We start from the raw sequence: 14447 nt of genomic DNA, 5'->3' as shown, positions 1-14447 counted from the left end.
TTTCAATCCATCATGTGATTAAGGAGGGAGGCCTTTCCTCCCAGTTAAGGAGACCTGGAAGCCACCTTCCTGCTCAGTCTCTCTCTAATAAAGTTTGAGACAAGCAACCAAAACCACACTCAGATCACTGGCTCAGCCCTCCTTCTTCCATACATAGCTGTTCCCCTTTCAATCAATGGCCACTCCCTCCTTTCAGTTGCTCAGACCATAAACCTCGGTGTCACATGGATTCCTCTCTCATCCCTCACATCTAAGCTGTTGGTAAGTCCTGTTGGCTTGAACTTCAAAATACATCCATAACCTCCTCAACTGACACCCAAGCCACCAGCCTCTCTCACCTGGATTACTGCAAAAGCGTCCTGAGCAGTCGTGTTGCTTCCTTCCATGCTTGACGCTATTGTTCATTTCCAACAGGGCACAGAGGGTGATCTTGTTAAACTTCAAACCCGATCACATCATTCCTGGGCCTAGGCCCCTCCAATGGCTCCCAGCAGACTCAGAATTGAAAGCCAAGGTGCCACACAGTGGCCTACAAGGCCCTACTTGACTACCCACCCCTCCCGTCCCTCTCCAATTGCATGTCCTACTACGCGCCCTGTTCCCCCTTCACTTGCCCCGCCAGCCTCCTTGGACCCAGTGTGCACTTGCTCCCTCTGTCTAGAGCTGTCTCCTCCAGCCTGGCTGGCCTCACTGTGACTCCTCCAGCAGGTCTTACCCTTCCTCATGACCCACTGGGCCTACACCCTCCCCCGCTTTGTGTCTCTCATATTCATCTGTTCTATCACCATGCACAGTAAGTCCTCAATAAATAGATGCTGAATAAAAAAGTAGAGGTAGCCAAAACGTTTAGCCTCTCCCTGGATCCTAATCCCAGACCCTCCCACTGTAACCACCGTCTGGCTCCTCCAAGACCAGCATGGTAGAAAACCCAGGATACTTTACAAGCATCCGCTGGACAGGTGGGGGTCCCTGTAATGCCTTTGCAGAGGCAGCTCTACCCCAGAGGCCCTCTCTCCTGCTACTGAATTGGGTCTCAGCATAGTCCTGGCCTGCCCCACTCCTCCTGGAAAGATTACATCCAGAAGAACAGCTGCAAGCAACTGGCTTCCAAATGGTGTCCCCACATACAACGTGATTTACCCAGCTGCTGAGATGAGTTAAAGAAGCAGTACCAGGCCTCTGGTTTTCACAGAAGCCACTCTTTTTTGGCCACGTGTTCTGCCTTCTCCTGAACATTTTATAATCTTCAACTTGGGGATTTGTAGCGTGGATGGGCTGGTGGGGAAGAGGAACAAGCTGCCCCACTCACCCAGCTCTGGTGGGGACCGCCCCAAGCCCTGCTCAGACTCTGTGACTGAAGTAAATCGGGGTTCAGAACCCGTACCCCTTGGGGTGCTCAGCTCCCCATCTCAGCCTTGGAATTCCTGGCAGCCTGTCATTTTCACTTACTCTCACTTTCCCTGCCTTTGAAGAATCGGCCCTGCCAACTGCAACAAAGAGCATTTAAAAATATCTTGCTGGATTATACTGCCCTGCCTTCTAAATTCCTCACAACGTCTGTCTGTCCCACATAGTATAAAGAAGGGTGTAGCATATTTAATTCTTTTTTTTTTTCTAGCTGCTCCCTGCTATAAATATCCGAGGTCAGATAGGCGGGCTGCAAACACCGGCTGCATGAAGTCACATCGGGGCCAATCTCACCACCAAGCAGGCCTGCCAGGACCTGGACACGGCTGCTGAGTGCTGGAGGGGTGGGTTGGCCAAGAGTAGACAGAACTCATCTTTCTGAGGCAAGTGGGGGAAGAAAAAACTCTAAGTAGAATAATCATAGTTAATCCCAATAATAAAAAGGATGGCATTTAGTCCCACTACCTGGACCATCTTCCAAGAGCGCGGCCAGCTCCATCCTGGGCTGCTTCTTTCCCAAGGATAATAATTACAGGGCTCGACCTTAGGAGAGTGATTTCACAGTGTCCATGTGGGGTCTGGAAACATTAGCGGAGACAGAAGGGCTGTTGGAGAATCTAGTCCAACCTCTTCACACCACAGATAAAGTAACAAAGAGCCAAGAAGATGGAGTGATTCACTCCAGGTCATGGAGAGGCCAAGCTCCAACCCAGAATCTTCTGGATCTACATCCTTCAGTCTCTGAACTGGACTGTCCCAGACACTTGTGCACATATACTTGCTTGGTCCGTGAACCTTGGCTTGTGTTTCTGAACAGCTCTCCTCACAGCAAATATTGCTTTTCATATCTTAAAAGGTACAGACTAAAAAAAAAAAAAGTTTTAAAATTTTCAACAAAAAATTTGGCCTCAATTTTAGGGATGATTTTCATGCACTGAAAGACCTGTTTCACCCCCTTTGTGGTCCACTTTAATCTCTCCCCACCCCTAAACTTTTATCTCTGGTACTTCCAAGTTCAGCTTTCCTGTGTGATTTTTCCATCATGGGCCTGACCACCCCCCTCCGAAACCCCTACCCAGCTCACTTTTAGAAAGCGAATGATGGGTCCCAAACCATTAACCATAAATAACTATATATGTACTTTTGTAAAATGTTCATGAGATTTCTCTTTTCCAAGCGACAAATTCCTTTATAACACTGGGGTCAGGAAAAGGTCTAATACCTGAGTTATCGGCTAAGCCATTGATGACCTATCACATTTTATTACTGTCAGCGGAATTCAGCTGGACCCTAGGGAGTCCATTCCAGATGGCACTGAGCTATAAGGTGGTTCCACAATATCAAACATTTAACATGATGACTGAAATCTTTATTATCAATGCCCTGGAGACCACTTTAGCAAGAATTAGAAGGTGACTAAACCTCTTTGAGAACTGAGCTGTTATTTTCCAAAATGATGAACTCTAAACTGGAAATTGAAGATATCAAGCCAGACTCATAACCAAAGTTCTGGGACCCTCTTATCCTGTCTTCTGTCCCTCTCTGCCTCTGTGTTTGAGAACCCTGCCTTGGCAAGAGTCAGTCCAACAGCCTCATTTAACGGGTGTGCCAGCCCCGACCTTCATTCCATACGGGGATTGCTTTGGCCTGAAATGCTATGTTCGGAGCCCTGCAAGAAACACCAAGTCAGAAGCCAAACTGCATGGGAGAAGCAAGGGTGATGGCGGTCTTGCTCTTCAGGCCCTCTCAGCCCAGGTTTGCTCGGGTAAAGTCTTCTTTCATTACTTGTACTGCTAGGACAGAGGCCAGGGGCATTTTTGAGGTCAACCTTTCAATCAACAAGAGGGGTAAATGGGAGGTCTGGGGCTGTGGTTAAGATGCGCTGGGGAGCAGACACACTCCATTTCTGAATTATAAAAATGAGTTTTGGAAAACTCTCTTCCTGCACTCTGGCAGGCTTCTTAACATCTGGATAAAAGATGTGGGAAAGTTTTCCTCTTTACTGTGTTATCTGCCCTGCTCCTCCTCATCATGCATCGGAACCTCTCCAGCCAAACAGGGTCACTTGCCATTTTCCAACACACACACGCTGGCTTCCATGTCTTTGCTCACACCACTCCCTCTGTCTGCAAGCCTGCGTGCTCTCTGCACCACCTTCCCTCCCCCGTCCCAGCTCCACCTGCCCAAGTGCCCCTGGCTCACATGCCACACCCTCCACAAAGCAGCCCCAGCTCCCTCCCTCACACCCAGCCAGGGCTCACCTCTCCCCTTTGAGCTCTCCAGTCACCAGAACATCAAGGTCCCCATCTAAGGGGTGGAGAGTATATCTACCTTACAGAGGGCCTTGGGAGGATTCAATGAAATAGCTCATGAAAAGCACCCCTAAATGGGCAGAGTGGGAAAGATGAGGCCTCGGCATCATCCCTCTCATTTGAATGCAGGGACCCCAAACTTCCTTGGAAGAATCCATGGACATGCTTTGCTTTCCCTACTAGATTCTAAACTCCTTGACAGGCAAGATCAATTCCCGTCCTCCTCCATGGCCTTGGATGTAGCTGGCGCTCCACAAGTAGTCGATTAACGAGGCCGGCGTGGCATTCCTCAGGCTTACTCGGGCTGTGTTTCTGAAGCTTCTCCTCCCAATTCGGCAAGCTGCTCCAAGCCTACTGCCAAAGCTGCAAAACCATTTAGGCCTTTTTTAAAACAAGCAAGAAGATCACAAAGCATGTTTACATGACAGGCCAGCAAAACACAGAACACCTGCTGTCCTGTGGCTCAGGACTTGGCAGCTGCGATAGGCAGGGCCCCATAGCACAAGGACTTTGCAGGGCCTGGAGCGTTGCGTTTGCACCATCACTGTCATCCTGGCAGGGTCAGCCTTGAGCTTGGAGGGAGGGTCAGATGTCAATGCCCAATGCTAGCCCGCTTCATCTTGAGGGCAATAGAGCCATAACCGAGCAAGGTGCAAAGGTGCTTTTTCCAGATTCCGTAACTTCCTCCTACCTATTAGTCACCAAGGAAAGCCTTGTGACTAACACTCATCACTCTGGGATTTGGGTCACGATCCCTCCCTGCACTGGAAATGCCCACGTCGGCAAAAGTGAACATGACTGGCTGCAAACCAACACAAGTTTGCAAAAATATAGCAGTGATTAGAATTAATATTTTCTGTGCCAGGCACAGTGCAAAGTCCCTTACAGAGACTTTTAGTAAATCCCACAAACATCCTGTGAGTTGGGTACTCTTTTCAGTTCTATTACAGAGCAGTGTTTCTCAACCAGGGGTGATTTTGCCCCTCAAGGGACATCTGTCAATGTCTGGAGACATTTTTTTTTTAATTTATTTATTTATTTTGTTTATTTTTGGCTGCGTTGGGTCTTCGTTGCTACGTGTGGGCTTTCTCTAGTTGCGGCGAGCGGGGGCTACTCTTCGTTGTGGTGCGCAGGCTTCTCATTGTGGTGCCTTCTCTTGCTGCGGAGCACAGGCTCTAGGGTGGACGGGCTTCAGTAATTGTGGCTCACGGGCTTAGTTGCTCCGCGGCATGTGGGATCTTCCCAGACCGGGGCTCGAACCCGTGTCTCCTGCATTGGCAGGTGGATTCTTAACCACTGCGCCACAAGGGAAGCCCCTGGAGACATTTTTGATTGTCACCACTGGCAGCTGGAGGTGGGGGAGGGAGGGTGTTCCTGGCATCTAGTGGGTGGAGGCTGGGATGCTGCTAAGCATCCTACAGGGCATAGGACAGCCCTGCAACAAAAGTTATCCAGTCCAAAGTGCCACGGTGACAGGCTGAGAAATCCTGTTATAGAGGAAGAAACTAAGACACAGCACTGACCTTGCCCAGGATCACACAACTCAAAAGGGAGGGCGCCAGGAATGACACCTGGGCAGCCCTACCCTGTGCTATGTTCTCAGCGCTCAACCCAGAGGCAGCTCTGACATCCTGGCAGCAATGAGTATGCCCGCAGGCACAACCATCCGTGTATAAGAGCCGGCCCCTCACTTTATAGTCGGAGACTTGAAGCAACTTGCTCCAGGCCTTTGTAAGAAGCAAGGCAACTTGGGGCCCAACTCAGACTTCAAAGCCAGAGCATCTCAGTGCTCGCTACGCGGATTCCTTCTCTCCCTGTGCTCCTGGCATTGAGATTTCAGCCGAAAAACCGTAGTGGACTCTGAGGAAATCAAAGGCCCCTTCATAAAGGCTTTTCTGCCAACTCCAGAGCACGTGAGTGGAGTGCCCTGAGGCCAGTGGCCTAAACACGGGCTCCCTTTGGGTTCTTTCCTCCTGCGTGTCCTCCTTCTCTGGGCTGGCTCTCCCCGCCGTTAGAAGACAATCACGGTGGAGGTGGCAGCTTTGCCATTCAACTGAGCTTATTGATCACCCAGCAGCTGACACTTGTAAGGCCCTCCCTGGGCGGCAGAGTTCCCTGCCCCTCAGGAGCAGCAATAAAGGCTCCTTAAAATCGATGGCACCTGCAGGACATACTCTGGGACCGTCAGCAAGCAGCATTTAAACAGCCTATCACAGCATCCTTCGGAGGAAGATCCACACCTGGGCCTTGATGCCTGGTCTTCAGCTTGGTTGTGAAGATTCTCTGGCCTAATGGATGTAAAGAGCCCGGACGCAGCAGGCATTAACAAGCAAGATCTATAGCAGGTGCTGCTGTGAGTCTGACCCTTGCCTCCACTGGCAGGGGAAAAATACTGCCCTGGTGCTCATTACCTTTGTTTCCGTGATTCTTCACAGAAACAGCACAGGCCTAGGGCTTGAGCGATATGGGGCTTGGTCCTGGCCCGGCCATTACCAAGCTGTGAATCCTGGGCTCCCAGAGAACCTTCCGTGAAAGAGCATCCCATCGATGGATTTTTATGGGCACCGGGCGAGATCCTAGATAAAAAGGTTTAAGGACCTTTTCAAAGGTTAGGCCTATTATTACAGCTGTAGAAGTGTGGAAACAGAGGCCAAAGCATTCACCCACTGCCCTACTTGGGGAAGGACAGGTAGTGATGGGGAAATGGGATAAGGACCAACCTGAGGATTCGCAGCCCAGTGTCTCTGGCTTATTTTATTATTTTATCTTTATTGGAGTATGATTGCTTTACAATCTGGCTTATTTTAGAACCTTAGGTGTTGTCCTTGCGACCCAGTCATGTCTCGGTAGTTGATTGCCTTAGTGCCATCCTCAGATTGGAGGCAGATGGGGTGCAACACAGATGCACCCTCTTCTGAGCAATAGTCATCAACAAATTGCCCTCTAGGGCAGCTCTGCAGGCAAGGCGGGATTGGTATTGCTATTCTTAGGGGAACTGAGTACCTCAGTCTTTCAACTCAGTCTTCCTGTGCATCTATCTGTTGCCCATCAGACTTCTGCTGTGAAACGCCCACTATGGGCACTGCACGCTGAAGGAAGCCCCGCCCAACCTGAAATCCCTCCCATTTACCTTTACTTATCACAGGTGACCTTGGGAATCCTGCTCAAAATTAGGGGATCAAAAGTTTGAATGATGTCCCTGTGGTTTGGGTACACTCCAAAACGCTGCCTCTATTCATCAAGAACTTGAAATTCTCTGCCATGGTAGAAACAGGGGAAGGTTCTTCTGAGGGGGTTGAAGGATTTCAAATGAAGTTTCTGGAATTGAACATTTTGTATTGTGGGATCAATCATTTGCCTGACTGCCATTCATGGAGCCTCTACTGTGTGCCAGACCCCATGCAAGGCACAGGGGAGACAGTGATGCCCGGAGTCCACAGTGTGATGGGAGAGACACAAACAGGAAACAGTTCAAGAATCTGCCCTGAGTGCTGTAGAAATTCACAGAGAGGTGGCCCTTCAGTCTGGCACAGCACGGAGGCAGGTAAAACCTGCTGGAGGAAACGGTACATCCCCGCCTAGTTCTTCTAACTACTTAAGGCTGGCTTGCATTTCTCAGGCATTCAAGGAAAAAAAAAAGTTTGCATTTCCAAAGCTTGCTTTGTTTCAGTTTTCCCAGCTCTCTGGGCTTCAATAAAACAGTCAAAGAGGAGGGAAGCCGCCACCTCAGCCCAGACTACCCAGGTGTGGAAACTGATTAAACAGCAACTAGCGGCTCAATTAACCCTTGCTCCTGGAGTTGATTATCTCAATGGAAATCCATCCTATAATCTCCCTGTTAAATGAATCCTACAACTAGAAGAGTTTTCAGCCCTGCTGTAGATGCAGCCCTTTCATTTCTCAGCTGCAAATGAGATTGTTGGGACCCTGCCTCAGCTGATAAATAACTGAATAATTCAGAAAGGTCCGCAGTCACTTCTTTTTTTTTTTTGCTGAGCGATCCTTAGACATCAGCAGTATTGATATATTACCTACGACTAATGAAATTTCAAAGAGGTCCCCCCCTTGGCTGTCACTTAAATTAGCCCCAGTCACACTAATCCTATTACTATGTTTTCTGTTGTTGTTAGTAACACTTACTGCTGAAAGTAAATCCCTATTTGTTCATTTTCTCCTTGTCTCCTCCATTAGTTTGTAAACTTCATGAGAGGAGGAACTTCCTCCTCCTCCAACTTAATCCACAGCACTTTTAACTGTGGTGCAGGCAGGGTCAGTGCTCAATAAATATTTGTTGAATGAACTGCAACTATTTATTAAGCATTTACTATGTGCTACAACCTTTAAATCTATGATATCACCTGATCCTCATCAACCTTAAGAATTAGGTGCTGTTATAACCCCCATTTTACAGATAACAAAATTGAGGCTTAGAATGGTTAAGAAATATGCCCCAGGTCACTCATATAAACAGCAGAGGTGCGCTTCAAATCCTCACTGTGATTCCAAAGTTTTTGCTCCTTACCATTATGATAGCGCTACCTTCATGTACATCCTGGTTACTGCTTTGGAGCAGGAATATTCTCACCAAAATCCTGTCATTTAACCTAGAGTCTCCAAATGGAAGGGGATTTTCTCTAATGCCATGGACATTCATGAAAGCTTAGTAAGAAAAATGGCCAAGAAGAAACCCCGAAGTGATGCTCAGCAACAAACTGATGTACAACGATGAGAGAGAGAGAAAGTAGATGAGAGAAGTTTCTATTTTCTACCAGATCCATGTTTATAAATATTGCCCTATTAAAGTGGTTTCTCTACCTCCCACAAGGAAGATGTCATCACTTAATGACATTGCCCTGGGAACAGGGACATAGATACCAAATGAGAAGGCAATATATAACTCCTGCTGCTCTACGAAGCTGAGATCATGTTTTATAAACACCATAGAAATTTTATCATCCATCTTGGGCTGAGCGAAACCATATTTGCCCAGCACTCTGAGTGATGGATGGGATTAGATGGATTAGGGGTCTTAAATTCCTGGTTAGAAGACATTAAAAGTTTAAGAGCCCTATATAGGTGACTCAAATGCATGTGCCCATGCTGTATAATTAGCAGTCATAACAACAATAAATATATACTATATAGGGAAGACCAGCAGGACAAGACTTCGAACCAGCACACTCCCTCCCGTGCATAGCCACTTCCCACTTAGACTTCAGCTGTATAGATGGTAACCTTGCTGGCCTCGGCTTATTTTTTTTTTTTTTTTTGCGGTACACGGGCCTCTCACTGTTGTGGCCTCACACGTTGCGAAGTACAGGCTCCGGACGCGCAGGCTCAGCGGCCATGGCTCACGGGCCCAGCCGCTCCGCGGCATGTGGGATCTTCCCGGACCGGGGCCCGAACCCGTGTCCCATCCATCGGCAGGCGGACTCTCAACCACTGCGCCACCAGGGAAGCCCTCGGCTTATTTTAGTACAACAAAGGTTTAGGATCTCTCCATTTCTTTCCTAAGCAGTTTATGCTTCCTTCTGAAGTCACCTTTGAGGCATAAGTAATTCATTGTGCCTCTACTAAACATTCATTTCACTTTGTCTATAGAGACAATAAATCAGCCTGGTTATTGTTTACTGGGGCCACCCTCAGGTCTTCATGTATAAAAAATGAGCATCCATGTAACTCAGGGGAAGCGAATGGTCACCCGTCTTGCAGGAGAGCTCCCTGGAGACCAAGGAATGTATGGAGGGACACGTTTGCTTGGAACATCCCGGAGATGTGCTGTCTGTCACATAGAGTCCTGCTGTCTTGCATGGCTTAAGAAGAATTGTTTGGGGTGGAGGATGGGAGGGAAGAGGTAAAATTATTGGGTCAAAACCCCATCCGGTGAAGAAAATCCCAAGGAGTGATGACCCTAGATAAGAAATCTAGGGCCCTTTGGAATAGCCCTTTAGTGGAAGACACCTGTGTTCTAGCAATTTCTCACGACTCTGCATTTTCAGAGGACCCTGGAGAGGCAGCTGCTCTTAATAGCCTCAGTTTACAGTTAGAAAAGCTGAGAAGTTCCTCCACCTGCGGGGCACCAGTTCTGCATGAAAGGCAAGTTTTTGTTTTGCTTTGTTTCTGTTACCCATTATCCTCCTTCATTCTAGTCTGGTTTGTAGGGTTATAGGCTTTTGTTTTTTCCCTCAGGAGTCTTCCCTTCTCTGAGTTCAGTGTGGGCCTCCCCTCAGCCAACAGTTCAGAATGCTTCCTCCTGGGCTATGACAGCCACATGGAAATCCCCCCCCGTCCTCCACTTCCTCTCCTGGGGCTGTGTTCCCCATGCTGATGCCACAAACCTGGAGGGTAAACACAATTATCAGCTGTGACTTTATCAGCTGAGATTCTGGACTGACCTCAACTCTGACCTAAGAGGAGGAAAATTAAAAGGCAAACGCTCTTCCTTCCATTCCAGGCCTCTCCTTTTGTCAGTGCTAGAATTAAAAATAAAACCCATGAAAGTCAAAGTCAGCCACACTGGTAGATGCAGACTGTCTTCAAAATGAGGCCTTAGGATGTCAAGTACTCTCCTTGAAAATTGGACCAGTGAAAACAAAGCTGCTGCTTCTCCTCTAGTGGCTAAAAGCTTGAACTCTGGAGCCTGCCTGGGTTCAAATTCCACCTTGTCACTTAACATCTGTGTAATCTTGGGTTAATTATTTAACTGACGGGTACCTCGGTTTCCCCATCTGTATAATGGGGATAACACTATAGGTACCTACAGATTACTTAAGTTAACATATAAAGTGCTAAGAACAGTGACTGACACATTGTTAAGTGCTAATTTAAAATTTTAGCTATTATGATTATGTTAAACCACATTTAAATATGACTCCCTTTATGGCATTCCAATACCCACATGGCCTCTTCCACTGACAACTTACTTGCCACTGAATGCTGCCCCCAAAATGGCCTTCCAATCAGATTGCAAGGATGTCTAGCCAAAGTACCATTCCAAATAACTGATGGTTTGCTGACTCCTGAAATTGGAGTCTGGTAGGCAGTTTACTGTTGAATGTATGTCACACCGTAACCTTTCAAAGGAAAAGGTCAAGTGCTTCCCTACCACCTTCTGCACTAAAGCTATGTCATCCTTCAGAGAAATGCAACTACCTAATGGTTTTGTTTCCCAGACTTGACACCATGCCATTGCCCATCCCCCCACTCCTCTTCTCAATAGTGTGGTTTACTGACTGGGTCTTGGTTTCTTTCAGGAAAGTCCATAAGGCTGTGCATTTAATATAATACAACACAAGGTTTTAATCAATTGCTCACTTGGTTGGTGACAGCTTTGAAAGTCAGGCCCTGGGAGCTAGGATGTGGTTCCCTTTCTGGGAATGGGATTCAGGAGTCACCAGGTTCCATCACTCTGGGCACAGAGTTAAGAACCCACCCGTACCACTCCACTTTCCAGGAGAGGGCCTGAAAGGCATGCTTCAATCCAGCAAAGCCCAAGGTGGCAGCACCAAGGTCCTGGGCTTCCTGCTCCCTTCCTCCCATCCCACTTACCCAAGGCTCAGGTCTTAAGAGTTTGGGCTCTCTGGCTACTGCTACTGGAGAGAACCCGCACAGAACCACAGTCGATCTGCCCAGCTCTGGGGAGAGACGCCAACTATAGATCCGTCAAGCAAGGCAGAGAGCGACGGGGCAGTAAGATTCGCGCCAAGAGAGGTTCAGGGATAGCGTGGTCAAGAGGTTCAATCAGTGAACAGCCCCCAGTAGCGACAACACGACGCAGAACAGAAGATCAACCACGAATTTGCCCTCCAAAAGTCAGTCGCTGAAAGAGCAATCTCGGGAAAGACCCTTTAATGAACTCCTCCACCCGTAGACCGAAAGCTTTCTCTCAGGTCTTGAATTTCCTTCGTCCTAGGAAATTCATCCCCTGGGTAACCCATGTCCGACTTCTCCCCCACCCCGTCCATGGGTCGGGGGCCCGTGTGCTTACCATTGGCGTTCTTGCCGCAGATGAGATGCTCGTAGGGCTGCAGGACGCCCCAGAGCTCGGCGTCATTGTTGATGACCATCTCCAGGGCCTCAGCGGACACCTCCCCGCCTCCGGCCCCTCCGCCGTCGGGGCTCTGGCTGGCCAGCACCCTGGCCCGGATCTCCTCCACCAGATTCTCCATGCAGGCGGTGAGCGAGATGGCCGCGTACTCGTGGATGCGCACGGAGATGCGAGTGTCCACCATCCAGCGGAAGAAGCGGCCAACCGAGAAGGTGAGGCCACAGCGCGCTGACTTGCCCCGGCGCAGCCCGTCGCCCGCGCTCATGCTGTACAGGGACAGCGCCTTGACGGCGGCCAGCGAGCAGCTCTCGGCCAGTGCCCAGCTGTGCACCAGGCGCACGGCGCTCTGCACCTCGAAGCGGGTGCACTTGGCGTGCAGCACGCTCAGGCGCTGCGCCTCGCGGGCCACACGGATGAGCGCCCGGCGGAGCAGCCCCGCCAGGCGCCTAACCGCCTCGGCGGAGAACAGGGGCTGCCGCCGGCCGCCAGCACCTTTGCGAAGCACCCGGGCCACGTCTCCCTCGGTCCAGGGGAACTCCTCCAGCTCGGGGAGGCGCGGGCAGCGCGAGAAGAGGTCGGCCACTTCGGGGTCCTCGGGCAGCACCGTGTTCACTGTGTCCCAGCTGTTGTGGCGGCTGTTTATGGAGCCGGAGTAGCACCACCAGGCCGCCCCGCGGTGCTGCTGCGCCGAAGAGTTGATCGCCTGCGAGTTGGACTTGGAGGACGAGAGGCTGAGCGAGCGGCACGAGTCCCCGGCCCCATACCCGGAGTCCAAGGTCAAGTCCTCCAGCGTCTTCAAGGTGGAGCTGTACGTCCCGGCCATGGGGAGCCTGCCGGGGGCGGCCTCGCCGAGCGAAGGGTGCTCACAGCTCCATGCGTCCTTCCCCAAGTGGGCAGAAACAGGCTCTAGGCTCTCCGGGGCGCCCTCTTTCCTCTCGGCGCCGCGAGGCTCGGCGGCCGCATCGCCCGCCCGCCCGCCCGGCGGCCGCGGGAAGGTGGGCGAGATTCGCGGCGGCCGGAGCCCCACGCTCCCGGCGTCTGGACTCGAAGCCGTCACTGAAACGGCCCCCCGCCGCTTCTCCTCGGCACTCCCCCTGGCCCACTTCAACTTCGCTCAAGCAAAGCGTCTGTCTTCCGTGGAGAAGGAATCCCGAGAGAACAGGGCGGCGGCAACAGAAGGAGGCGGCTCCGAGAGCTGTGAGAGCACGAGACGGACCGGCGAAGAAGCGCCCAGGCAAACTTCTGCGCGGCGCTGGCCGCCCGTACGGGCTAGGTACTCGGCCGCCACCGGCATGCAAATAACGCGGGGCAGCCCACCAATCATCGGCCGCGACGGGCAGGGGCTGCACCAATGATCTCCCACAGAGGCGGTCACTATGCAGATTTCACTCCACCGCGGGTAAAACCCCTCGGCGGCGGAGGCGGGGCTGGAGGCCGAGGGTCTGGTAGAGCTGACGGGAGGACGGTGGAGGAGGGGGAAGAGAAGGCGAGTGAGTGAGCTTGGAGGTGGGGAGCAGAAACTGGGAAAGGAGGGATCGAAACGTTAGGCTCGGAAGCTGACGAATTAAAGAAAAATGTGAAGGAAAAGCCACTGTGCGCTGCCCCTTCCCGTCGTCCAGCTTTGGGCTTTCGCAGCTCCCTTTCAAGCCCTCTGCTGCCGAACACCGACGCCAGCGAGTCGAGTGTGGGTAGGGAGTAAGGGAGGTGGGGCTGGGGGAGGGCACAGTGGCATGGGGGAGGGGACCCAAGCCAGTCGCTCCACCTCTCTACTAAGACTTTCTGCCAAGGCCCTCCCTTCTTCCAGACGAAACTCCAGTGAAGTTGGGGAGGGAGGAGGGACGCCCCTGTTTGCTTCTCTTCCCAGATCCGTCTGGTTTTCTTTACGGTGCTCTCTAAGCTCCACTCAGAACAATCTCTCCCTAATCTGGCATCTGATAAATGGACGGGCTCCAGGAGGCCTGCGATTCCGCCCCCCCTTCCACCCCCCGCCACTTGCAATATTACACATGCAGTAGTCTGTGTATTACTCGGGGAGAGGGCTCTAACTCATCAGATTCTCAAGTGTCCGTGTCTTCGCTGTTACAACTGTACAATACCTCTTGCTGTGTTGGATCCTTCCTGTCCGAGGAGCCAGTGTCCGATTGTGTGTATGTGTACGGGGGATGGGGAGTTGTTACACACCTGTGTAATGGGTGTGCGAAGGTGAGAAACGTCCCTAGCACTGGCCTGCGCTCGGAACACCTGGCTGAATGCACCTCTTCCTAACTATGTGCCCTTGGGTGAGTTATCTGCCCCCTCAGGACTCGCTTTCCTTCCCGGGTAAAATGAGAGCTGACCTCCAAGCAGCACCCTTGTAAACCTGTCTCAGGCGCGTGTTCAGAGGCGGTCAAAGTTCGTTTGGTTCCAGCAGATCCATGCGCGGTCCCACTCCGTCCCGCTGCTGTCCTGTAACTATTCACACACACGTGCACGAATGTGCATATGCCTCCTCCAGTGGAACCGCAAAATCAAGGAGGAGATTGTGAACGCGTTTCCCCCAAGTCAGCCTCCTCCCGCGCCCTTGAATAGCTCCTTTGTGCTGTATCTCACACGGTGCTGACCTTGGGCCGTGAGTTGGATACGAACTAGAAATGTATGGTTTGTCTCATTCCTTCTTAAATTAATGGCCCTCTCCCTGTGAA

The 14447-nt window shown here is 50.9% G+C and overlaps 1 protein-coding gene across 1 annotated transcript; it reads right to left on the bottom strand.

Annotated features, from left to right (window-relative positions):
* Positions 1–609: 609 nt before the first annotated feature.
* LOC114485533 (ankyrin repeat and BTB/POZ domain-containing protein 2-like) lies at positions 610–12595 on the bottom strand. Its single transcript, XM_028487137.2, has 2 exons — positions 11707–12595; positions 610–4082 (listed from the first exon to the last, which is right to left on the bottom strand). The coding sequence occupies exons 1-2, from the start codon at positions 12587–12589 to the stop codon at positions 4015–4017; spliced, it is 951 nt and encodes a 316-aa protein (XP_028342938.1). The 5' UTR covers positions 12590–12595; the 3' UTR covers positions 610–4014.
* Between the last annotated feature and the right edge of the window lie 1852 nt (positions 12596–14447).

The sequence above is a fragment of the Physeter macrocephalus genome, unplaced genomic scaffold (genome assembly GCF_002837175.3).
Source record: "Physeter macrocephalus isolate SW-GA unplaced genomic scaffold, ASM283717v5 random_1683, whole genome shotgun sequence".
Taxonomy (NCBI): Eukaryota; Metazoa; Chordata; class Mammalia; order Artiodactyla; family Physeteridae; genus Physeter; species Physeter macrocephalus.
Note: the sequence above shows the minus strand (reverse complement) of the source record. Positions and strands in the feature narration are given on the sequence as shown.